The sequence below is a fragment of the Anolis carolinensis genome, unplaced genomic scaffold (genome assembly GCF_035594765.1).
Source record: "Anolis carolinensis isolate JA03-04 unplaced genomic scaffold, rAnoCar3.1.pri scaffold_10, whole genome shotgun sequence".
NCBI classification, from domain to species: domain Eukaryota; kingdom Metazoa; phylum Chordata; class Lepidosauria; order Squamata; family Dactyloidae; genus Anolis; species Anolis carolinensis.
The window spans coordinates 10,289,726-10,316,164 of record NW_026943821.1 but is presented as its reverse complement, the minus strand read 5'-3'; the positions used below and the strand labels follow the sequence as shown (position 1 = coordinate 10,316,164).

Below are 26,439 nucleotides of genomic sequence, written 5' to 3'. Positions count from 1 at the left end.
TTAATTTGTAAAATCATAACCTTATTTGATGTTTAATAGGCCTTTCCTTAATCCCTTCTTATTATCCAAGATATTCGCTTATCTAAGCTCCTGCCGGCCCGTTTAGCTTGGACAAGTGAGACTCTACTGTATATGGAGAAACTAAGCAAGGAAGGTTTAGATATCTGTGGGGGGAAAGAATTCTTGTCTGTTTGAGGCCAGTGTGAATGTTGTAATGAATCACCTTGATTAGCATTAAATGGCCTTGCAAGCTTCATGTCCTGGCCTGGGGGAATTCTTTGTTCAGTCGTTAGCTGCCCGATTGATTCATGTCTGGAATTCCTCTGTTTTCAGAGTGTTGTTCCTTATTTACTGTTCTGATTTTGGAGTTTTTTTAATACTGGTAGCCAGATTTTGTTCATTTTCATGGTTTCCTCCTTTCTGTTGAAACAATGTTTTTTTCAATTTTTGTTACATCGTGTCATTTGGCTGTAGGTTCGCTTCCTTCAATGATAATCTATTTTTAAATGATCCCTGGGCACACGAGGCCCTATCCTGAGCCCCCTGACCCTGAGGGCGCCTCTCTCCTGGCTCCTTCTCTCTGCACATGCTCAGAGGCACGCTTGCCCCTCTAGAGGCGACTGGGCGGCGCAAAGCAAAGGAGGCGGCCCTCAAGCGAAGAGTAGGCCCCTCCTTCCAGGGCTGGGCTCCTCCTCTGTCAAGCCGGGCTGGGCTTCAGGTGGGGCCCCGGCTTGCACAAAAAGCAGGAGGAGGAAGAGGAGGAGGGAAAAGGACAAGAACAAGAGGAGGAGGAGGAATCATTTGGATCCCTGTGAGTCCGAGTGCGAAATAGGTAAGGAGAAAACGAGCATGCATGGGTTGGAATCCACACCTTTCTTTGTCTCCTTTTGCACTGAGGACTAGCCCCTTGTTTGGCTTTCTTTTTGGAGTCCAAGCTGTTTCTTCTCCTTACGAAACTGAAACTTGGAGGCTGCTTGCCTGGCTGCGGCTGCTTGCTCTCTCTGCGTGTTGTTTTCCAAGCCGACTCCGCAGTGTTTTCTGTTTCTTTTTCTCAGAAAGGGGTCTGGCAATGCCTCCCTCTGAAGCTGAGAGAGTGCGGTTTGCAATAGGTTCCCTTAAGGCTGAGCAAAGGAGCCCAACTCCTGCGTGCGGCGAAAGTCGGAAACTCCAGCCTTTGGGGGCTGCAGTGGCTTTGTTTCCCTGGCCATCTTGGTGGCCCTTCCATGTGGTCAGAGGAGAGAGGTCATTGCCCATGCAGTTTGGTGCCACTTTTAACCGCTTAGGCTCCATGCTCTGCAATAATAACAATAATAATAATGATAGAATCTTAGAGTTGGAAGAGACCCCATGGAACATGATACATTTAGATAGGTTTGCAAAGTCTTTAGTCCTCTCTTCTGGTGCTGGTGTTTTACCAACGCTCAGGACTCAATAGGACTCCATGCATCAATGGATGAACTCATAGGAATGCAGCATAAAGTTGTGCATGTAGATCAGGCATGGGCAAACTTCATCCCTCCAGGTGTTTTGGACTTCAACTCCCACTATTCCTGGCCTCAGGCCCTTTCCTTTTCCCCCTCAGCCGCTTAAGCGGCTGAGGGGGAAAAGGAAGGGGCCTGAGGCCAGGAATAGTGGGAGTTGAAGTCCAAAACACTCAAAGGGACAAAGTTTGCCCATACTGATGTCAATGAACCTAGATGCATCATAGCATCATTGTAATTGGCTAACAAGGACATCTGTGGCACATGCATATGAGAAGTTTCAAAGAGTGAACAACCATTGATTTTTAGCCATGTAAATATATTGATACTCGATGTCTCAACTGGGCTTTTTATGAGTGCATCTAACTACAGGGATATGCGACGGTACTGTTTTGGGTTGGATTCATATCCAGAAGATAGAAGTTTTCTTAAGTAAGTATCCTTCCACACAGTCCTATATCCCAAAATATCAAGGCAGAAAATCCCACAATATCTGCTGTGAACTGGGTTATCTGAGATACTCACATAATGTGGGGTTTTCTGCCTTGGGATATAGGGCTGTCTGGAAGGGCCCTCAGGTAGTTCTGCCAGTTCCTTGCCCCTTCCACACAGCTGAATAAAATCCCACGTTATCTGAACTGGAATATTTGTCAGTGTGGACTCAGATAACCCAGTTCAAATCGGATCTTGTGGGGGTTTTTTTGCCTCAATATTCTGGGATATAGGGCTGTGTGGAAGGGCTCATAGTTTCCAGGACCTGGGATTTGTTTATGGTCTCCCACCCAAGCACTAACCAGGACAGACTTTGCTCTGCTACAAGGTGCCTTTAGGATAGTGAAGGTTCAAAGAAATCTAGGAAACCAGAATTGATCTTTCCTCCTTCCTGTTTTTTGTTGTTGCTATTATTACTGTTTTCAAATGACATCACAAAAATGTGTTGTCAAAGGCTTTCCTGGCCGGAATCACATGGTTGCTGTGAGTTTTCGGGGCTGTATGGCCATGTTCCAGAAGCATTCTCTCCTGACATTTTGCCCACATCTATAGCAAGGATCCTCACAACCTCCGAGGATGCCTACCATAGATGTAGGCGAAACATCAGGAGAGAATGCTTCTGGGAAATGGCCATACAGCAACCCAACATTGCGAAAGTTGGCACTGTGTTACCAAACATATATTGTTCTAGATACACAGGACATTGGGATAATATTCCAAAGCTGCAGCTGTATATGAACTTCTTCGGTTAAGAACCTCATGTGTTTTTTGACTAAATACATTACATAACTAGTACTGTGAATAAAAAGAAATCACCGTAATCTCCCAGGTAGCTGGGATTCAAGGAACTGGGACTTTCAAGCAACTGGCAGAAATAGAAGAAATGATACTTAAAATTAAAATTTAATAAATAATGTTTGTGCCAATTTTACATTAGGTTTGGCTTCAGTCAAATAATAATAACTCAAACAACCAGAAATGACAATTATCCAGCATGTACCAATCCCCATAGATGCCGTTTTACAGAGGCCCCTTCTGCACTGCCATATAATCCAGATTATCTAATCAGATAATCTCCATTATCTGCTTTGAACTGGATTATATGAGTCTACACTGTCCTATAATCCAGTTCAAAGCTAATCTGGATTTTATATGGCTGTGTAGAAGGGGCCTGAGAGTCAACTCTAATGAAAAAATTGCACATATTCTGTTTGTTTATATATTTTTTCTTTTAAATTTTAGGCACGGGTTGAGCCCCACTAAATGAAACCGCACCAACACCTTCTTCTGATGATCTGGATCATTGAGGTGCTCCATCACCCTTTAGGTTGACCACACCGCACTGGCCAACACCGTTGTATTGGCACAAGAGACAGCCGAGCCATGGCGACAGCCCAACCCGCGACCCCCTGTCAGGACATGACATGGAGGGTTCTGACCCTCTGCAGCCCCCCACACTAGGCACATCCTGCCAGAATATGGGGCGGGAGGCGTGCTCCTTGGAGGGCGAAGGCTCGGCCGTAGGGGGTTTGCTCCTGCTTGCGCTGAATGGGCATCGGGAGCCCAAGCGGCGCCGGCTGGACAATGGAGATTCCGAGGGCGAAGGGGCGTCCAAGCGTCACCGGGGCCCTGATCCGGTGGAGAGCCATGTCCCTGTCCACCGGCTAGCCTTGGACTACGTGGTGCCTTGTATGAACTTTTACGGGATTTGCGTCAAGGACTCTTTTCTTGGGGAGGCCTTGGGGGGCCAGATCTTGGCCGAAGTGGAAGGTCTCAACCGCAGCGGGAAGTTCCGCGATGGGCAGCTGGTGAGCCAGAAGACGGTGCCCTCCCGCAGCATCCGGGGAGACCAGATCGCTTGGGTGGAAGGCCAGGAGCCCGGCTGCCAAGCGATTGGGACGCTCATGGCGCGTATCGACGAGCTCATCATGCATTGTGCCGGCAAACTGGGCGAGTACAATATTAATGGCAGGACCAAGGTGAGTCACGTTCGATTAAAGACCTTGGTTGCATTTTCAGGATTTTGGAAATTACCTGGCATGTTCTAAGTGATAGCAGAGTTAATAACTTTGGCCTAACCACCTGTAAAAGAGTTAAGCCACTGTCATTAGGGTGTGGTGGTTAATGCAATATAATTATACTAAGTTTGATGAGGGTTGATGAGAGACAGACCTTATGTTGGAGAATTGCTGCTGTGAGTAGTGAGGAAGAAGAAGTTGTAAAATGTGTTTTCGAAGGCTTTCATGGCTACAATCATTGGGTTGCTGTGAGGTTTCCCGGCTGTATGACCATGTTCCAGAAGCATTCTCTCCTGACGTTTTGCCCACATCTATGGCAGGCATCCTCGGAGGTTGTGAGGTCTGTTGAAAAACTAAGCAAGTGGGGTTTATTTATCTCTGAAATGTCCAGGGTGGGAGAAAGACAAGAAAGAACTCCTGAGGCAAATGATCACTTTGATTACCATTGAATAGCCTGGTTGCTTCCTGCCTGGGGGGATCCTGGAAGTGATTAGCTGGCCCTGATTGTTTCTTTCTCCCAGCCTGGACATTCCGTGGATAATATAAACCCCACTTGCCTAGTTTTCCATCAAACCTCACAATCTCTGTGGATGCCTACCATAGAGTTTACACTGTGAAACATCAGGAGAGAATGCTTCTGGAACATGGTCATACAGCCCGGAAAATTCACAGTAATCTAGAAGCTGTAAAGTTTGTATATTTGGTATATACTTTGTATACTGCTGCGACAAAGGAGAAAGAAAAGCCTTCCTACTTATTTGGGAAAGAACTAAACCCTATGCATTTTGTTGTTGTTCGAGTAGAAGGCCACTACAACTTTGCTTTTGGATATCTGGTTCCTTAATAGTCACTTCTGCAAGAACAGGAGTTTTATGACTGCATAGAACCTTTGGCATTTCAGACTAGGACGTGGATAATGAGGGAAAATGTAATAAAGACGAGAGTGCCTCTGGGCATATGCAGAGTGCTTTCTTTGCTCTACAAGAAAGCAGGGAATATGACTTATTTCCAAATCCTTAAAGAAATTGGAGGAGCCCCCGGTGGCGCAGTGAGTTAACCCTCTGAGCTGCTGAATTTACTGACCAAAAGGTTGCCAGGTTCGAATCTGGGGAGCCGGGTGAGCTCCTAGCAGTTTGAAAACATTCAAATGTGATTAGATCAATAGCTACCGCTCCGGCGGGAAGGTAATGGCGCTTCCATGCAGTCATGACCTTGGAGATGTCTATTGACAACGCCGGCTCTTTGGCTTAGAAATGGAGATGAGCACCAACTCCTAGAGTTGGACATTACTAGACTTAATGTCAGGGGAAAACCTTTACCTTTACCTAAATAAATTGGTAGAGCTCCAGCGGTTTAATGTGTGGGCTCATAGCAAGAGCTGGAAGCCGTTTGGAGGCCTGGTTTGATTGTTTCACTGAAAGTCAGCCGAGAAAGGTTCCTTCTTTTCCTCCTGCGTTTTTCTGCTTATTGTGTAACACAATGTTTTCCTAGTAATTATTTTTCCCTATTCTGCTAAGCACTGGGCACCATATTGTACCCACAAGTTTGCTTTGCTTTCTGTCTTTCCTGGAAACTCAGAGAGCAGCACTTGGTACAACAAACGAACACGACTATTTCTTAGAAAATTGCTACCTTACTGGGGGTATTTCCTTTGCTCTTTTGCATTTGCCGATGTTGGAATTTCCTACTTTGTGGTGGAATTACATTGGGAGGGGAGTTTTGGAGAATGGGCAGCCTCGATGAAGCCTTTCCCGGATCCTCCCAAGGTTTAAATCAAGACTGGGAGGAAGCTGCATGGAAAGGCCAGCCACCCTTCAGTTATGCAACTTCTGGGCGCAAGGGGAAAGGTTGCTGGCCCGGTCAGCCCCGGCTTGGAACGGCTGTGATCTTCTCTCCCCCCCCTCACCAGCCAATTTGAATGAGCCAGTGGGCTCGATTTCCTGCTGGGGTTGTCGAGGTGATGCCTGCGCACATCCCTCTCCGGCAGTTTCCAGTGCTGATGGCGGTTTCCTTTTGTGCCAGTGGCACTTTGACCCCGGAATGTGGTTTCGTTCTCTTTCCAGAGAGCCTTTCCTCTACATCAGCAGCGGGCAAAATCCAACCCTCCAGCCCTTGTTGGACTGCAAGCACCAGAACGCTTTTGTTATTACGAGCTTGTGCTTTCTTTCAGGTACATAGCTAAGTACAGTTGACTCTCCTGCATAAATGGATCAGACTGTCCACAGCTTGAAAAAACATTTCCAGATGTATCTCCCAAACCAAACCTTGATTTCATTTTCATAGAATCATAAGGAGCCATAGTGGTACAATGGGTTAAACCAATGGTTCTCAACCTGTGGGTCCCCAGGTGTTTTGGTCTACAATGCCAGAAAAACCAGCCAGTTTACCAGCTATTAGGATTTCTGGGTGTTGAAAGCCAAAATATCTGGGGACCCACAGGTTGAGAACCACTGGGTTAAACCCTTGTGCTGGCTGAACTGCTGACCTGAAGGTTGGGTTGCTGACCTGAAGGTGGCTGGTTCGAATTCGCGAGAGGGGGTGAGCTTCTGTCTGTCAGCTCTAGCCTGCGGGGACCTGAGAGAAGCCTCCCACATGGGCAACATCTCTGTAGACAGCCAGGTCTCACACCAGAAGCAACTTACAGTATGTTCCCAAGTTGCTTCTGACAAAAAAAAAATAGAATCCTAGAGCTTATTTATTTTAACTTTGGTTGTAATGTGAGTTGTGTGCTATATGTGTATGTGTTAAATGTGTCTCTCAAGTGTTTTGATACATCCAATAGGCTAATCAATAAAATGTATTCCATAGAATCATAAAAGTAGAAGAGACCATGTGGGCCATCTAGTCCAACTCCCTGCCTTGCAGGAAAAGTACAATCAAAGCATCCCTGATATGGTCATCTAGCCGCTGTTTAAAAGTCTCCAAGGAAGGAATTTCCATCACACTCCAAGGCAGAGAGTTCCACTGTTGAATAACTCATATAGTCAGAAAGTTCTTCTTAACATTCAAGTGGAACCTCATTTCCTATAATTTGAACCCATTGCTCAGTCTCTAGGGAAGCAGAAAACAAGCCTGCTCCATCTTCCTTATGACATCCTTTCAAATATTTAATCATGGCTCTCTATTCTCCTCTCAACCTTCTCTTCCACAGGCTAAACAGACCTAGTTCTTAAGCCACTCCTCATAGGGTTTCATGGTCTCCAAAGCCTTGATCATTCTAGCCACTTTCTTCTTTTGCCATTTCATATGAGGGGCACTATTTTATTGTCCTTATTGATCACCCAGGGATGTAGGTCTTCATCTGGGGTTCTAGAACCAAACTCTAGTAGATACCAAGAGCGCATTGAATGCTTAATTAAAAAACTGTGTAACGAAGTGTGATTTTTTATTTACAGATGCCATGTTTAACTGTGTTTTAAAAAGGGTTAATATTTCAGTTACTCTGCTCTCATGAGTGGTTGCCATGGAGAAGGGGGCAGAGCCAACTGGGTTAGCTGAAGAGAGAGCAGAATTTGGAGGGAAAGCTCAGTGAGTCAGTGTCTGTGGTCAGCGAACCACAGGGAAGTCCGATTCTCAGTTGGAGGATCAGGGTGGCTCAAATGTGGGATTTTGAGTCAATTCTAAAATAAGTTTGGTGACTTATTTTAGGTAGTCTGGGCTCTATTGAAGCTCAGGGAAGGCTGATCCTAAGTTAGGGGATCAGGGATAAAATAAGTTTGGTGACTTATTTTAGGTAGTCTGTGCCCTGATAAGGTACAGGGAAGTCTGATTCTCAGTTGAGGGAATCAGGGAGGCTCAAGAGTTTATTTGAGTCAGTTTAAAATAAGTTTGGTGGCTTATTTTAAGGTAGTCTGTTAGTGGAGAAAGAACTGATGTTTTAAGAAGTTTGGAACACCTCCATATAGTTTTGCAACTGTTCAGTAACGTGTCTCAAACAAGAAGAAAAGTTATTGTAACCATTAAGCTTGTGCCTGAATAAACGTATTATTATTCCTTCAAACATCTCAGTCTCTGTCAAACATACACACATCAAGAATAAACAAGAAGAAAGAAGAAAAATAAAAGTCTCCTCTCTAAGCAGCCAGTGACTAAATCTTCCAATAGTGGTGTCAAGAGTTGATAATCCCCTTAACATTTTGTGGCAGCTTTTAAATAAAAATATCTTTATATTGGTGGCAGCGGATATATAATATAAATATAATTAATTTATAGGAACTCCTCCACATCTCCGCAATCGGTGTCAGAGGTGGGATTTTTGGAAGGATTTCTCCCCCTTCTTGACATCTCCACAAATTGGTGGCAAGCGGTGGGATTTAAAAAGATTCCCCCCTGCCTGAATTCGCCACAAACTGAGAGAAGTTGTTGTGTGCTTTCTGACCTATAGCAACCCAAAGACAAACCTATCATGTGGTTTTCCTGGGGAAGGCTCTTTTTAGGATGACAGCTCCCATCATCCCCAGCCACCTTGGCTACACTGCAAGAGAAGGGCAGAGATGTGCTCCTGAAATGTCACTCTTCCAAGTGGGCTGTTACAACAATCTGTGTCCAAAGTGACACAGGACAACCTTGTATCTTTTAGGGGAGGGCTTGGGTTGGAAGGAAGAAAATGTTCTTCCCAAACTTGACACCCCATGCTGGCTCCTTGCCTTTTTAGATTACAGTTAAATCTCAGTGAACAAAGGAGATGTATTTCTGGGCGTTACTGCTTTTTTAGAAAATTGGGTACCAAATACAAAAAAATTGGCATGATTTAGAAAATATTCCTGTTTTAAGTGGAGGTGCTGGGAGTCAGGTCAGAGAATGCATCCACACTGTAGAATTTAATGCAGTTCGACCCCCCCTTTAATTGCCTTGACTCAATGCTATGGAGTCATGGAAGTTGTAGTTTTACAATGTCTTTAACTTCTCTGCTAAGGAATGCTGGAGTTTCACCAAATTGCAGTTTTCAGGATTCTGTAGCATTGAGCCACAGGAGTTAAAGTGGTGTCAAACTGCTTTGATTTGATGGTGAAGATGCACCCTTTGAGTGTGTTTTTTCGAAGGCAGATATTTTAAAAAATGCCAACCCTATGGAGGAAACTGTGGTTCCTCTTTGGTCTGTTTTGCTTTTATACTTGCTTAAGGCTGGGACCAGACACAAGAGCTCTCTCCATTGGAGCAAAACAGGAGGAGGGTTACGTTGCAGTTTGCTTCCTAACGCTGAAAGCAATCTCTCTTTTCCAGGAAGACCTCGGCTGCCTTCGGCAGTTCCTGGCATTCCAGTGGGCTTCCTCCCAATGCTGGGGCTGTTTGCGAAGCAATGCCTTGCTTTTGGGTTTTGTATTTGTGTGTTTGGCAAGAGGGCAGTGGGAAGGACAATGAAGTGCGTGTAATATGACAGGATCCCCGCAATCTTAGTGATGCGTCCTGGGCTGCAAATGTGAAAGGATGCCACATAATCTATTTTCTAAAATTGTTCAAATGAGTGGCGGAGATTGTGACAGCATTGGTTTCAATGTGCAGAAACTTCATTTAATACACAAAGTTACTTAAAATATTCTGGACATATTTACCTTCAGGATGTGCATGCAAAGTGTACAGGAAACATACATGGATTTTGTGTTTAGATTATATATATTGAAATATACCAAATTCCAAAACACATTTGGTCCCAAGCATCTCAAATAGGGGACACTCAACTTATTTATGTATGTGTGTGTGTGTATACAAGTACAGTATATACCAGGCATGGGCAAAGTTAAAGAGCCTGGAGGGCAAAAGTTTGCCCATGCCTTGCATATATTGTATACATACAATCAGCTCTTTGTATTTTCTTGGGTTAGGGGCACAGGGCCACATTGAAAGTTTTTTTTAAAAAAACTCTACACATTAAAAATGCTATAATTATTGTGTTTCTTGCCTATTAGTATTTTATAAAACAGCTTCTCTCATGCCCCTGCAAGTTAGAGTTGACAGACGGGAGCTCACCCCATCATGTGGATTTGAACCGGCAACATTCAGGTCAGCATTTCAGCCAGCACAAGGTTTTAACTCTATTCATATAGATACACTAGCTGTGCCCGGCCACGCGTTGCTGTGGCGTTGTCTGGTGGTGTTGGTGAGAAATTGTTGAGGTAGTGGTGGTATTGAATGTCTGTCGTATGGTTGTCTTTATGTTTATTATGCACACTGAAGTGGATTATATGGCAGTGTGGAGTCAAGATAATCCAGTTCAAAGCAGATAATATAAGATTCTAAATGGGTTATATAGCTGTTTGGAAGGGCCTTGAGTCTACACTGCCATATAATCCAGTTAAAATCTGATAATCTGTGGAAGAAGCCTAAGTGAGGCCTAACTGTGCCTGTCCCCTGGGCTGAGTGAGTTGCTAGGAGACCAAGTGGGTGGAGCTTAGCCTTCAAACTGGCAGCAATTGGATAAAAACTATTATTCCTCTCCCTGTAATTAGGACTTTATTTTTCTTTTCTTTTTGTTGTATCAACCTAGAGCCATGAATGATGGGTTGTGTTGTCAAATTTCGAGGTTAGGGGGCCTGTAGTTTTGTTGTTTTGTCCGCTGCCCTGATGCCATCACTCTTTTATATATATAGATGTACAGATAGTTGTAAACATTGTGCTGTAATAAATATAATTTAATAGAATGTTTACACCTATGTATGCATATAGGTAGATGTATAGATAGTTGTAAACACTATATTAAATTGTAGTTATTACAGCAGAATCTCCGTTAACTGGCTCCCATGGGAATTGGTAGATGCTGGATGAATGTAGTTTCTGGATGTTTGAGAGTTACTATTAAAAATAGACCTAACTATTACTATTCCCTAATACTATACCATACCATAAACTGTGTTGGTTTGATACTGATATTGAAATACTGTAATTAAAAACAAATTGACATTTTAACATATACCCAGACACACACATACACACACATAATGCCTACATAAACAATGCAGAGCTAGATATAGATCTATCATTATATATACTAATTTCACATGTGTATTCCCCCCTGAAACCTTTGCAAATCCTCTCTCTATGTGCATTTTCCTCCTGCAATATTTCTAAGCCCGATTTATCAATGTTTATATCTATCTCTGTGTGTGTGTGTGTGCGCACGCGAATTTCCCTCTGCACTTGCAAACGTGAGGGTAAAATTCATATATAAAATTAATGTATACATATAGCAACAGATATACAGGTACATGAAAATCTCTAGTTATCTATATTTACATAGGATTTGCAAAGACCTGTAAACATATGAGGGGAAAATTAATATATTAATGTATTTGTAGGTGGAACATCTATATAAATATTTAGAAGCTTTGGGGCATGCATTTACCCAAGGAAGAAATGCAAGCAAAGTCCCCCCAAAAACAACTCTGGTCTCTTTTCTCCTGCCCTTTCCCACCTCTTTTCTTTCTCCCTTTTTCAAACTCTAAAAGTAGGCAGAAAAGGTTTTTAAAACTTCTCTCCCCCTCCCAAAAAAGCCCACCTCATTTTTGTTTCCTTAGGAATAAAAGGAAATACACACCTTCTGTTGCTCTCTTTTCCCTCCTTCCCTCCCTTTGGACTCAAATGTTCTTGCAATAATAGTAGTAGTAGTAGTAATAATAATAATAGTAATAGTAATAGTAATGAATAGTGCAAATTTGCATGAATATCTTTTTTTCTTCCCCTTCTGCCCATGCAATCTGGCTTGCAAGGGTTTCTCTCACACTTTCCTTTTGCTTTTGAAAACATTCGCTTCGTCTCTGTCTCTCTCTCAAAAAATATAAGATAACCAGCCTGCAAGGAGAAGCAGAACAGGGAGGTTTTGGAAAAGAAAACATATTGTGGCCTCCAGGCTCCGCTGCTGGCTTGACCTTGACCCGAATATAAGCTGGGGGAGGCTTTTTCAGCTCATAAATAAGGGCTGAAAAACTATGCTTATCTTCGGGTATATACGGTATCCTGTTTGTAACTACAGGGTGTCCCAAAAGTCTCCATACATAGGAAAAATTAACAAGCTCATAAATGTTAATATTTTTCTATTTTTACAAGACTATATTGTAAATATTTTGCAACATTTTATAATGAATGTTTTGTAAGCAAAGGTGGGGCCCCGGGTGGCACAGTGCGCTCAAGCGCTGAGCTGCTGAACTTGTGGACCAAAAGGTGCCAGGTTCAAATCCCGGGAGCGGAATGAGCGCCCGCTGTTAGCCCCAGCTCCTGCCAACCTAGCAGTTCAAAAACATGCAAATGTGAGTAGATCAATAAGTACCGCTCCGGCGGGAAGGTAACGGCGCTCCATGCAGTCATGGAGGTGACCTTGGAGGTGTCTACGGACAACGCTGACCTTGGAGGTGTCTACGGACAACGCTGGCTCTTCGTCTTAGAAATGGAGATGAGCACCAACCCCCAGAGTCTGTCATGACTGGACTTAACGTTAGGGGAAAACCTTTACCTTTTAAGCAAAGGTACATTTAGCTAAGCCGTCTTATTTCCCCTATGTATTGTGACTTTTGGGACTCCCCGGATTTATAAACCAGGCACGGGCAAACTTCGGCCCTCTGGGTGTTTTGGACTCCAACTCCCACAATTCCTAACAGCCTACCGGCTGTTAGGAATTGTGGGAGTTGAAGTCCAAAACACCCGGAGGGCCAAAGTTTGCCTGTGCCTGTTGTAATCAGCATATTAAATAATATGTCATAATTAGTAATTGGTAGCTTGAGTCCTGTTATGTGCCCTACTCTTTTCAAATGGATGCAGCCCTTTCTCTTGACCTGGTGCGACCTCATAGAGGCTGCAAAGGGAGGAAGAGAGGGAACAGAGAAGCCGAATAGCTGGTGAGTTGTTTCTTCCAAAGAATGACAACAAGCGTGGGTCCCGTCCTTTGCCTCCTGACGGGTGGCACAATGGCTCCTTATCTGGCATCCTCTTTATCGGGCGCTGCTTAATTGCACAGCAGCAAGGCGGCTCTCTCTGGGGCAGCTGCCTGTCCTCGGGTGACCCTTGCAGGAGCATCCCACGTGGGTCAAGCCCAGGAAGGGAAGGGGGGGGGACGGATCCTGCGTCACGGGGACTCAATGTCCTTGGTGCTCCCAGGAACAGAGAGGGAACAGGACGCACCAGCCTCAGCTGGGAGGGTGCACAGGGTGGGGACAGCGTTTGCCATCTCCTCCCTGTCCTTTCTGGAGGAGAGATGCCTCGGAGAAGAGTCGGAGGAGGGAATTCACTACTTTATGACATGCCCACATTTGCTTTCAAGGAGTAGATGCCTTGATAGGTTTCATTGCAAAAAATAAACAAAGCTGCCTTCCAGCTCTTCCTCTCCAGCCACTTGTTAATCCTTTGTTGTGACAAAAGGTGAGGTGTGTGCCAGGATGCCTCAGCATCATCATCACTTTTATTCTCAGGTTTGAGAAAAAAAAATATTTTTGTTTGTATCCCACGTTTTCCCAAATTATAGGATTCAGGTTGTCAATTAACTGGTGGTGGCGCAGTGTGTTAAAGCGCTGAACTGCTGAACTTGCAGACCGAAAGGTCCCAGGTTCAAATCCCGGGAGTGGAATGAGTGCCCACTATTAGCCCCAGCTCCTGCCAACCTAGCAGTTTGAAAACATGCAAATGTGAGTAGATCAATAGGTACCGCTCCGACGGGAAGGTAACGGCGCTCCATGCAGTCATGCCGGCCACATGACCTTGGAGGTGTCTACGGACAACGCTGGCTCTTCAGCTTAGAAATGGAGATGAGCACCAACCCCCAGAGTCGGTCACGACTGGACTTAACGTTAGGGGAAAACCTTTTTAACCTTATTATTTAATGCGGAGCTACCAGTGGTGCAGCGGGTTAAACCACTGAGCTGCAGAACTTGCTGATCGAAAGGCCGGTGGTTCAGATCCGGGGAGCGGGGTGAGCTCCTGCTGTTAGCCCCAGCTTTTGCCAACCTAGCCATTCGAAAACACGCAAATGTGAGTAGATCAATAGGTACCGCGCCGGTGGGAAAGTAATGGCACTCAATATAGTATGCCTGTGGCCACGTGACCTTGAAGGTGTCTACGGACAATGCTGGCTCTTCGGCTTAGAAGTAGAGATGAGCACCAACCCCCAGAGTCGGACACAACTAGACTTAAAGTCAGAGGAAAACCTTTACCTTTACTATTATTTAATACAGCCAGTCTCTGAGTTACAAATATCCGACCTACAAAAGGCTCATAGTTAAGATCGGTGGTGAGACCTGGCTAACACATCACTTCTTCACCAACTCTTCTACAAGTTTCAGTAGACCCGGCTCTTTCTGCCACTCCTCATAGGGCATGGCTTCCAAACCTTGGAGCATTTTGATGGCCCTACTCTGGACATTTGTTAATATCCTTCTTGAATTGTGGTGCCCAGAATTGGACACACTATGATTCTAAATGGTACTAGTCTCCTGGTGTTGCAGCCTAGAATCGCAGTGGCCCTTTTAGCTGCCTCACGTTCAGCTTATGGTCTATGGTCTTCTGGAGTGAGAGAATTGGCCTGTCTACAGAGACATTACCCAGGGGATGCCCAGATGTGTTAGCTGGGAGGTTCCTCTCATGTCTTCACAAGCTAGAGCTGACAGATGGGAGCTCACCGTATCTTGCAGATTCAAACCGGCAACCTTCAGGTCAGCAACCCAACCTTCAGGCCAGCAGTTCAGCCGGCACAAGGGTTTAACGCATTGCGCCATCACGTTTCCTTTTTATGATTAGAGATAGAGAAAACATTCTGTAATGAAAATGAAAGCCTAATTGGGGCTAATTTGGGAGAGAGAGGTTTGTGCCAAAACTTAGAAAATCTATAGCATTCCAAATCCCAAATCACAGTTGACCAAGCCAGCTAAGCCATGTCAAGATTCTGAGATTTGTAGTCTAAAAATAGTAACTTTTCCAGGTTTTGTGTTACAGTACAAAGTATATATTATCTTTGCTTTGCAAGTTGCAACTCTGAACGTTTAGTTGGGGAGGTCAGAGGAAAGATTGGGTGTCTTCTAAATGATAGTGTCTTTACTGCTTACCTAGAGGAATTGTTTGCTGCATGCCTCTAATATGTTTGAACGTTTAGGTATTTGGAATATATGTATATATATATGGACTCCTAAAGGCTTAAGCATCAGAACCTGCAGTCCATAAGGGAGGCTTGATTCTGGTACATATATGAAGGCAAAACCTATGGGTCCAGCAGTCCATGTTTGGAGTGCCTTCCAACTCCGACTTGATTAAACATGCCAGCTTCTAAGACACCCCTGCATTCATCTCCTGGATTTTCCTCTCCTTCTTTCTCTCCCCACTTGTCACCCCACTCCTTGTTGCATGCTGATCCTGGGACAGACTACAGACTGACCGATTCTGCTGTTGCAATGGTTTGGGAGGGTTGTTTTTGAGACAAGCCAAATGATCTTTGATGGCAGCCTTGAACATTGAGTCCGATCCATGACTGTACCTGTAACAGACCCACTGAACCAAACCCACTACTCTTGTAGTTCATGCAGTGGGTCTCTTCTAGTTGGGTTCTCCTCTTTAGAGCTTTTGATCCATCCATTCATGTGGTCTCTCCATCACTTTAAAACTGGGTGGAAGCTGAGAACTGATGATCACTTTCAACTCTTATCTGTTATGGTAGATTAGTTTACAAAAACAACCAGAAGTTAAAATGTAGTCAATAGTCCTACTACCTGTATTCTCTATATGAGTCAAAGCATGGGCTCCTATTACGTAATCTTAAAGAAAATCACCTTACCCTATACCTGTATGGCTTATCCCAAGCTGGAAGGCTGTTAGGAATTGTGGGAATTGAAGTCCAAAACACCTGGAAGGCTGAAGTTTGACCATGCCTGAGTCGCATTATTGGAGTTTGACTTCCATTGCTCAATACCATGGAATTTGGATTTGTGGTTTGTTGACGTTCCGATACTCTTTAGCAGATGAGTCTAAAAGTCTCATCCAATGACAACTCTCACGATTCCATAGTATTGAGCCATGGCAACTGAAAGTGCTGCCAAACTGCATTAATTAGCTGATTTGATTCTTCTTGTGGAGAGAGAAAGCGGAGTATAAATAAACATAATAATGTGTTGTCAAAGGCTTTCATGGCTGGAATCATTGGGTTTGATGTGAGTTTTTTGGGCTGTATGGCCATGTTCCAGTAGCATTCTCTCCTGACATTTTGCCTGCATCTGTGGCTGGCATCTTCAGAGGTTCTGCTGGTAATGAAGCAAGTGGTGTATATATATCTGTGTAATGTCCAGGGTGGGAGAAAGAACACTTGTCTGTGTAAAGCAAGTGTGAATGTTGCAATTAGCACGCTTGAATAGCATTGAGTAGCCATGAAGCTATAGCAGAGCACTTGATGAACCAACCTGGACAAATATTATTTGAGAACACAGAAATTCTAGACCACTGACAATCACCATGTCAGACTATGCAGAGAAGCTATTGAAATCCACAAGCATGTGGACAATTTCAACAGAAAGGAGAAAACCATGAAAATGAACAAAATCTGGTTGCCTGTTTGGATGATGTTCACTGGCTCTTGATTGTTTGCTGTCTGGAGTTACCAGGCTACCTCTATGCAGATACCCTCACTGATTGACTTTGCAGCTTCATGGCTACTCAATTCTATTCAAGCTTGCTAATTGCAACATTCACACAGACAAGGGTTCTTTCTCCCACCCTGGACATTCCACGAATAGATATAGATAGATAGAGATATACATACACACACACATACACACACTCCACTTGACTCACCTCCAACAGACTTCTGAAGATGCCAGCCACAGATGCTGGTGAAACGTCGGGAGAGAATGCTACTGGAACATGGCCATACAGCCTGAAAAACTCACAGCAACCCAAATGTAATTAATAATAATAATAATAATAATAATAATAATAATAATAATAAAAAATACATTCTACAGTATGGATCCACCCCTAGTCATTTGGAATAAGTCTTCTCTTCTCCCAGGTGAGCAGGGAGTCATGGCTGCTAACCAACCTTGGCGAAACCAGCGGAAGGTTGTGCTCAAAGTAAGGGAGGCATTGGCAGATGTGTGAGCGGCTTTGGTCCTGTCCTGGTCAATGAACCCCCTCCTCTCTCGTTCCCTCCTTCCCTCCAGGCCATGGTGGCATGCTACCCTGGCAACGGCATGGGTTACGTGCGACACGTGGACAATCCTCATGGAGATGGGCGCTGCGTCACATGCATTTATTACCTAAACCGCCAGTGGGATAGTAAGGTAGGTGATAGAGTCTGTGGGAGGGAGACAGAGGTGGGCTCCCAGCTCCCAGCGTCGGTCACACCTTCTCATCCCGGCTCAAATTTCATGCATGGCACTGGTTACTTCCTCTGTGGTGTGGATCTTCCCCACTCTGCCCCCTTCACTCTTTGCTCCTTGCTGCCCATTGGGATGTCCAGTTCTGCTAGGGCTCACTTCCATGGACAAAACTTGTGGGATGCCTATTCGTTCGTTGCAGAAGAAGAGACGGGGATGAAAAGGACTTGGTTTTGGTTGGTGGGATAGTGGTAGGTGGTGACGTCTATGTCAATAGATGGTAGTTGATCTGTTATGAGTTTTAGGGTGCATCTACACCAGGCATCAGCAAACTTCAGCCCTCCAGGTGTTTTGGACTTCAACTCCCACAATTCCTAACAGCCTGGAGGGCCAAAGTTTGCCCATGTCTGGTCTACACTCTAGAATTAATGCAGCGTGACACCACTTTGGTTCAGTGCTATGGAAGCATAGGAGTTGCAGTTCTACAAGATTTTTTTTGCTGACAAAGAGTACTGGCCAAACCACAAATCTCTTTTTTCCATAGAATAATAATAATAATAATAATAATAATAATAATAATAATAATAATAATAATAATAATCTTTATTTATAACCCACTTCCATCTCCCTGAGGGGACTCGGAGTGGTTCACATGGGGACCAAGCCCAATCAACAGATAAAACAATACGACAGCAGCATATATAATTAAAACAATAACAGTAAAATAACATTCATAAACTACATCAGTGAGCCTCAGGACTAAGCCATGACTGTTAAAGTGGTATCAAACTGCATCAATCTCCAGCAGATGTACCATTAATTGTAGAACCCCATCCTTCTAAACAAATTGAGCATTTTTAATAACTTGCTGAAAGTTTGCATTAAATTCTGAAATGGAATCCCAGCCCCACTGATGAGGAAACTACCCATTTCCCTTGATGTGGAATTGATGATAAATGTATGCTCCTGGCCATGTGCAGAACTGACTTGCTGCCCACCCCACTTGAGTATCTTCGCTGCCCACAGACCTGTTCTTGCCCATCTGTCTCCCAACCAGGTCCATGGCGGCATCTTGCAAATCTACCCGCAGGGTCGGGAGGTGGTGGCCAACATTGAACCCATCTTTGACCGGCTGCTCATCTTCTGGTCTGACCGACGCAACCCGCATGAAGTGAAGCCAGCCTATGTTACAAGGTAATGCAGGGAGTCAAGTTTACTAGTTACCCCTTCTGGTTCTTGGTTGAAGTTGAGTAGGGAAAGGGATGAGGACTTTTCTGGCAGCCAAAGCTTGTGGATCGGAACCACAGAGGGCTGACTGTCTAGTATTTATGTAACACTTCTCAGCCTGTCAGGATCCTCGCTTCCCAAATGCCAAGCAATATGAAAGGCCAAAAGTTGTGTGAAGGATCACCATCTCAAAAGGGATGGAGTCAATTGCATCTCTTTCGGGGAGGAGTTCCAGGGCTTGGGGTGCTGATACTGAAAACGTCCTATCACATCTATCTGCCAGCTATGTTTATGAGGTTGTGGGACATGCAACAAGTCCTGAACGAAGGATCTTGACAGTTTGGACAGCCTCATTTTTGATACACAGTGATCCAATTGGCACCTCGTTTGGGGACATGGATGAGGGACATAATCAGCTTGGTTTTTCCCCTATAAAAGCCCCATTTGAACTAAAGAGATACAGGATTGCTGTGAGTTTTCTGGGCTGATTGGCCATGTTCCAGAAGCATTCTCTCCTGATGTTTCACCCACGTCTGTGGCAGGCATCCTCAGAGGTTGTAAAATCTGTTGGAACTGAGGCAAGTGAGGTTTATATATCTGTGGAATAATCCAGGGTGGGAGAAAGAACTCACGTCTGTTGGAGGCAAGTGTGAATGTTGCAATTGGCCGCCTTGGTTAGCATTGAATGGCCTTGCAGCTTCAAAGCCTGGCTGCTCCCTGCCTGGGGGAATCCTTTGTTGGGACATGTGAACTGGCCCTGATTGTTTCCTGTCTGGAATTTCCCTCTTTTTTGAGTGTTCCTCTTTATTTACTGTCCTGATTTTAGAGTTTTTTAATACTGAAAATTAAAGAGATATGTGTTGCTGGTGCCCTCCAGTGGCTGTGCTCCCTTCAGCTGACCGGCATGGAAACTCTCTCAGCCTTGTTTTCTATTTCCACTCTCCTTGCCAGTCTTATGACTGACACTTTCCTTCCTGGCCTCAGATATCTTGACAGTCATTCTTTGCCTTCTGGTCCCTTTGCCTGACAAATGTGTACCTGCTTACTCATCTGTGTTTGTGTCTTTCCCAGGTACGCCATCACAGTCTGGTATTTTGATGCCAAGGAGCGGGCAGAAGCCAAAGACAGACACCAGCTGGGTATGTGGAAAGTCTGCCGGGCCTGAAACCTCTCCCAGTGGGTGGGATAAATTATTCCAACAAACAAAATGTATTGCAACATTAGCAAATGATGGAAGACAGGAGAGTAAATACATAATTTTGAGCTTATGTTTATATTGCTAGTGTCTAAGATGGGTTGGAGCTGCACAGGTTAATGCCAGTATTGTCTCATTGCTGGGTAAGAAGGAAGCTTCATCAAATAGGAATCATTAGGACATAAATATCTGCCACTATTGTGTTGTGCTGTTATGTGCCTTCAAATAGCTTCTGACCCTATCACATGGTGATCTTATCACATGGTATTATTGGCAAGATTTGTTCAGCAGAATTGTCGTCATCTGAAACTTGAAAGAGTGCAAGTTGCCTAAAGTCACCAAGTGGGTTCATGGCCAAGCAGAGTTTCAATCCTTGGTCTCCAGGAAAAAAAACTGCAAGAAAAAAAACATAATCATAAGATGTTAAGGGCGCAAAATCTGTTATTTCATCTGTTATTACTTCTGATCATTTTCTATTCTTAGAAAAAGGCTATGGCAAGAATGACCTCCACTCCCCTAGAGAGGAGTTAGGGGCAAATTCCTTGTAACTTCAAAATTATTTTTGCAGAGGATGTATAATGAAAAGAGCTGCAGTCTTCCATGTTGTCATGGAGGGGCTAACAAGTTCCTTGTCCTTCCAACGTAATGATTTTGGGCTTTGGACTATGATTCTGGAGACCAGGGTTTCAATCTCCATTGGACCATGGACAGCCACCTTGGGCAAGTCACTGAGGTTCAGAGGAAGGCAAAGAAAAATCACCTTGAACAAAGTTTGCCAAGAAAACCATGTAATTGGTTTGCTGATGGTTGGATGATTCGGGTCCAGCCCATTTGTGTGACCACGTCTCCCCTATGAACCTGCTCAAGCCCTAAGGTCCCCCGGGGAGGCCATTCTCACAGTCCCACCACCCTCACAAGCGTGGTTGGTGGGAACGCGAGAAAGGGCTTTCTCGGTGGTGGCACCCCAGTTCTGGAATGCCTCCCCCCCACAAAGAAATTAAACAGGCTCCTTCCTTAGCTTCCTTTAGGAAAGAACTAAAAACTTGGACATGGAAGCAGGCATTTGAAAATGGTTGATCATAATTCTATTGCGATGGTGGTTTATAGTTTCACCAATACCAACTGTTAGTATGTTATAATTCTGTGTTTTGCACTGTGTTTCTACTTTTTGTAAGCTGCCCTGAGTCCTGTTTGGAGAGGGGGCAGAATATAATAATAATAATCATAGAATCATAGAATCATAGAATAGTAGAGTTGGAAGAGACCACATGGGCCATCCAGTCCAACCCCCTGCTAAGAAGCAGGAAATCGCATTCAAAGCACCCCCGACAGATGGCCATCCAGCCTCTGCTTAAAAGCCTCCAAAGAAGGAGCCTCCACCACGGCCCCGGGGAGAGAGTTCCACTGTCGAACAGCTCTCACAGTGAGGAAGGTCTTCCTGATGTTCAGGTGGAATCTCCTTTCCTGTAGTTTGAAGCCATTGTTCCGTGTCCTAGTCTGCAGGGCAGCAGAAAACAAGCTTGCTCCCTCCTCCCTATGACTTCCCTTCACATATTTGTACATGGCTATCATGTCTCCTCTCAGCCTTCTCTTCTGCAGGCTAAACATGCCTAGTTCTTTAAGCCGCTCCTCATAGGGTTTGTTCTCCAGACCCCTAATCATCTTAGTCGCCCTCCTCTGGACGCCTTCCAGCCTGTCAACATCTCCCTTCAACTGTGGTGCCCAAAATTGGACACAGTATTCCAGGTGTGGTCTGACCAAGGCAGAATAGAGGGGGAGCATAACTTCCCTGGATCTAGACGCTATTCCCCTATTGATGCAGGCCAGAATCCCATTGGCTTTTTTAGCAGCCGCATCACGTTGGCTCATGTTTAACTTGTTGTCCACAAGGACTCCAAGGTCTTTTTCGCACACACTGCTGTCAAGCCAGGCGTCCCCCATTCTGTATCTTTGATTTCCATTTTTTCTGCCGAAGCGAAGTATCTTGCATTTATCCCTGTTGAACTTCATTTTGTTAGTTTTGGCCCATCTCTCTAGTCTGTCAAGATCGTTTTGAATTCTGCTCCTGTCTTCTGGAGTGTTAGCTATCCCTCCCAGTTTTGTGTCGTCTGCAAACTTGATGATCGTGCCTTCTAACCCTTCGTCTAAGTCGTTAATAAAGATGTTGAACAGAACCGGGCCCAGGACGGAGCCCTGCGGATGGCACTCCACTCGTGACTTCTTTCCATGATGAAGACGACGCGTTGGTGAGCACCCTTTGGGTTCGTTCGCTTAGCCAATTACAGATCCACCTAACCGTAGTTTTGTCTAGCCCACATTTTACTAGTTTGTTTGCCAGAAGGTCATGGGGGACTTTGTCGAAGGCCTTACTGAAATCCAGGTAGGCTACATCCACAGCATTCCCTGTATCGACCCAACTCAACTCTATTGAAAAAAGAGATCAGATTAGTCTGGCATGACTTGTTTTTGGTAAATCCGTGTTGACTATTAGCAATGACCGCATCTGTTTCTAAGTGTTCGCAGACCACTTCCTTAATGATCTTTTCCAGAATTTTGCCTGGTATCGACGTGAGGCTGACCGGACGGTAATTGTTTGGGTCGTTCTTTTTTCCCTTCTTGAAGATAGGGACCACATTCGCCCTCCTCCAATCTGCTGGGACTTCTCCCGTTCTCCAAGAACTCTCGAAGATAATTGCCAGTGGTTCTGAAATAACTTCCGCTAGTTCCTTCAGTACTCTTGGATGTAGCTGATCTGGCCCTGGCGACTTGAATTCGTTTAGAGTGGCCAGGTGTTCCTGGACAACGTGTTTCCCTATTTGGGGTTGGATTTCCCCCAATCCTTCGTCCATTCCATAATAATATTATTCCATAATAATAATAATAATAATAATAATAATAATAATTTATTTTATTTTATTATGACACAGCAAACAAGATAGATATGCTGGATTTCGTATCACAAAATCACAAGTCAAACACTTCCCAAGTGTCTAGGACTGTGTGTTGTATTTTTGGATGATGTGCGCAGATCCCAACAGGGTGGCGTTGGCAGATCGTAATTTTGTCAATGTCTATTGTTTCCAAATGCCGGCTGAGATCTTTAGGCACAGCACCCAATGTGCCAATCACCAGCGGGACCACCTGTACTGGTTTCTGCCAGAGTCTTTGAAGTTCAATCTTGAGGTCCTGATAGCGGCTGAGTTTTTCCTGTTGTTTTTCATCAGTGCGACTGTCCCCTGGGATGGCAACATCAATGATCCAAACTTTTTTCTTTTCCACAACTGTGATGTCTGGTGTGTTGTCTTCCAGAACTTTGTCAGTCTGGATTCGGAAGTCCCACATTATCTTTGCGTGCTCATTTTCCAATACTTTTGCAGGTTTGTGATCCCACCAGTTCTTTACTGCTGGGAGGTGGTACTTGAGGCATAAATTCCAATGGATCATTTGGGCCACATGGTTGTGCCTCTATTTGTAGTCTGTCTGTGCGATTTTCTTACAGCAGCTGAGGATATGATCAATGGTTTCGTCGGTTTCCTTGCACAGTCTGCATTTTGGGTCATCAGCTGATTTTTCAATCTTGGCCTTAATTGCATGTGTTCTGATGGCTTGCTCCTGGGCTGCAAGGATCAGGCCTTCTGTCTCCTTCCAGAGTTGCCCAGCTCTACTTTTAAACTATATAAACCCCTTCCTCTCTTGCAGCCTGTGCTCAGACGGGAGAACCTGCTCTGGCGACTCAAACCAACGGACCCACATGACCGACGTCCGGGAATACCACCGAGACCTGAATGCCAGAGTTGCCCCTTTCTTTGGCCATTTCAAGCTGCCCGTTGCCGCTGCTGCTACCGCCGCTGCTGAAGTTGCTGCTGTTCCTTTCCAACCCTGGCCGGAGGCAATCTGGTCCCTAACCCAGGAGGAAGAGGAAGGGGAGGAGGAGGAGAAAGGTGGGCCCTGAGGAGGAAGGGTGTGCACACCTGTGTTTGTGTGTGCTTAAGTTGCATGAGCAACGTAGTCTCTAGGGGTGGCCTCTCTGTTAAGGCCTGTTTTGCATTTCTTCCTATGACCAAGATGCCTCCAATTTATAAGGTGGCACCTCGGCCATTTACAGATCTCCACCATGCTCCGTTTCCCCCTATAATACTGCTCTCTTTGCTTGTTTTTGCTCACTTGAATCCATCTTGAGTCTTCAGAGAGCATGAGAAGAGGGAATAGGGCAGAGCAGGGCAAAAATGGCTGTGGAGGGGCACTTTTAAACCTAGTTTGGATGGAGGGATGGGGGAATAAGAAGGTGCCGTGGTTTGGACTCTGAGATGGGATGGAATAAACATTATCTCATGAAAAAAATCACTTTTGGTTGTCTCCTTTGTGGAAGGATGGGACAGAGGAAGACTCTCGGATCCTCCTTACCTCCTTTGGGGAGGTGGTGTGTGGTCCCAGCTCATTGTAGGAGAGGAATTGGCAGTGCTCCCTAGTAGTGACCGGTGCAGTCAGGTAGAAAGTTTATGGGAATTTCAACTACAAGCTAAACCGAAAGATAACCAAGCAGGAATGTGAGGCTTACAAGTCATTGCAGGGCCTGTTAACGTCTCAACAAAGGATTCCCCCAGCAGGAAGCAGCCAGGATTTGAAGCTGCAAGGCTATTCAGTGCTAATCAAGGTGGCCAAATGCAATATTCACACTTGCCTCAGGCAGACGAGATCTTTCTCCCACCCTGACAGATAGATAAAACCCACTTGCCTAGTTTCCAACAGACCTCACAACTTCTGAGTTCTTGCACCGTTGTAAAGAAAGAGTGGACTAGATGATTCTCCCCTATTTCTGGAGTCCTATGCTTTTATGAACAAGAAAAGAGAGTCTGCAAAAGACTAGGTTTCACTATCAAAATGCCTAAGGTGTGAATCTTTCTCTCCAAGTGGCTTATAATAGGCTGCTGGCAATGTCTGGAGGCATCAGTTGCCTTGCATCTGCAGAACAATTCTTTGCACAGAGATGTTAATGTTTCAGGTATGGGAGTGGAGTTCCGTACATGGTGCCTCTGCAGGTTGATGCGTATTACAAATGCCCATGCGTGGTTGCATGCCATATATTTAGATGCATGGCAAATGGGTTGCACAGAGATGGCCATTGCACATGATACGCATTGTACATGTGCATTGGTGAACAATGCACAGTTACATTCTCCCACCCTGGACATTCAACAGACATATAAATCCCACTTGCTTAGTTTCCAACAGACATCACATATGGATGCCTGCCATAGATGTGGGTGAAACATCAGGAGAGAATGCTTCTCATACATGGCCATACAGCCCGGAAAACTCACAGTGGGGACCTGTCTCGGCAAACTGAACTTGAAGCTATCCAAGGTGCTGAAGCATACATTCCCAAAATGGATAGCAGTTGAAAATTCAGATTGAAACCCTGAAAGGAGCCATGTTTTCCCCTAATGAATTCTGTGACTTCAAAAGTGTCCCCTAGTCCCATGTCCCCTAGTAGGCTGATCTGCAGCAACTCTCCTTCCATGTCTTTGAGGAATGCCTTTTCCTTAGAGAGGAAATTGAGAGAAGGTCTTGTTCCTCTCTGGATCCATTAGTTCTCAGTACTTTGGAGCTGTATTTGAAGAGAAGAGTATTCCTGAAGTGAGTGGTACTGCAAGGTGCAGGAAGAAGGGGAAGGAAAGGGCTGCAAATGGGAGCAAAGGGATGGAAACAACTGAGGGAAAGTGCATGTGCAGCCAATTCTGCTTGTCCTACCGTTGCATGCTACCTGCAGAGTATTGCAGAAGTTATTTAATGCTTGGTGCTAAGGTGATAAATGGAATCTAATTGATAGCCATAAACAACCTATACCATTAAATAGTAGTGCCTTGAAGTCTCCAAGTTAGTGGGGGTAAAGGAACCCCCAGTGGCACAATGGATTAAGCCTTGTGCTGGGCAGGACTGCTGACTGAAAGGTTGGCAGTTTGAATCCAGGGATCAGGGTGAGCTCCCGTCTGTCAGCTCCAGCTTCTCATGCGAGGACATGAGAGAAGCCTTCCACAGGATGGTAAAACATTGGGCATTCCCTGGGCAACCTCCTTGCAGACTGCCAATTCTCTCACACCAGAAGTGACTTGCAGTTTCTCAAGTTGCTCCTGACACGGAAAAAAGTGGGAGTAAATACATTCTGGATTTCAAAGGTGGAGTAGAAGGTAGGTTCAGAATGTTGGATAGCTCCTTTCAAGTTCAGACTGAAATCCAGAAAATTCACTGCTTCTCTGATATGTAAACTTCTGATGCCTTCCAGAATTTGGGAAACACTTGTGCCTCCAAAATTACATTCTGGAATAGATTTTGGAATGTAATCACATTTATTTTTGGCACACGTACATGTATGTGAACGTGGAAGGTTCTGTGTCCTGCCCCAAAGGAGACATGGATGTCGGCTCCAGTGTGATCTGCATTTCCTTAATGTATGAATATAGCTTTTGGATTTGAATATCAATTGACATTTGACTCATGCAACTGATATGCAACATAGAAGATGACCACAAGATGGTGCCATTGAACTGCTTTTGGAGGCTTTGATGACAAATTAGTGGGATTCTTTCTACAGTTCAGAATCCTGATTTCTTAAGAATTCTGGAAGCTATAGCAACCTTGTCTTAATTTCCACAAAATCTGATGCAGAGTAAGATTGGTAAGGAGCAGAAAATGGACTACGTATATTACTCTCCCTCCATCCCGGCAAACTGAAATGAGAAAATACCCCC

At 44.7% G+C, this 26,439-nt stretch overlaps 1 protein-coding gene across 2 annotated transcripts; it reads left to right on the top strand.

Annotated features, from left to right (window-relative positions):
• egln2 (egl-9 family hypoxia inducible factor 2) lies at window positions 1-24,031 on the top strand. 2 transcript variants are annotated; one of them, XM_008113835.3, is made up of 6 exons: window positions 628-832; window positions 3,216-3,952; window positions 17,113-17,232; window positions 18,326-18,462; window positions 19,567-19,634; window positions 23,390-24,031. In XM_008113835.3, exons 2-6 carry the CDS (start codon window positions 3,398-3,400, stop codon window positions 23,443-23,445), a joined length of 936 nt encoding a protein of 311 aa, XP_008112042.1. In that variant the 5' UTR covers window positions 628-832; window positions 3,216-3,397; the 3' UTR covers window positions 23,446-24,031. The 2 variants fall into 2 exon arrangements, with proteins under 2 accessions (XP_008112043.1, XP_008112042.1); XM_008113836.3 differs by lacking the exon at window positions 17,113-17,232 and having other exon boundaries at window positions 1-832.
• Window positions 24,032-26,439: the final 2,408 nt, after the last annotated feature.

Coding starts and splice junctions, on each gene's coding strand:
- egln2 (XM_008113835.3), top strand. CDS start 3,398: ATGGAGGGTTCTGACCCTCTGCAGCCCCCCACACTAGGCACATCCTGC. Junction 3,953..17,112: donor ATATTAATGGCAGGACCAAG/GTGAGTCACGTT, acceptor CCTTCCCTCCAG/GCCATGGTGGCATGCTACCC. Junction 17,233..18,325: donor ACCGCCAGTGGGATAGTAAG/GTAGGTGATAGA, acceptor TCTCCCAACCAG/GTCCATGGCGGCATCTTGCA.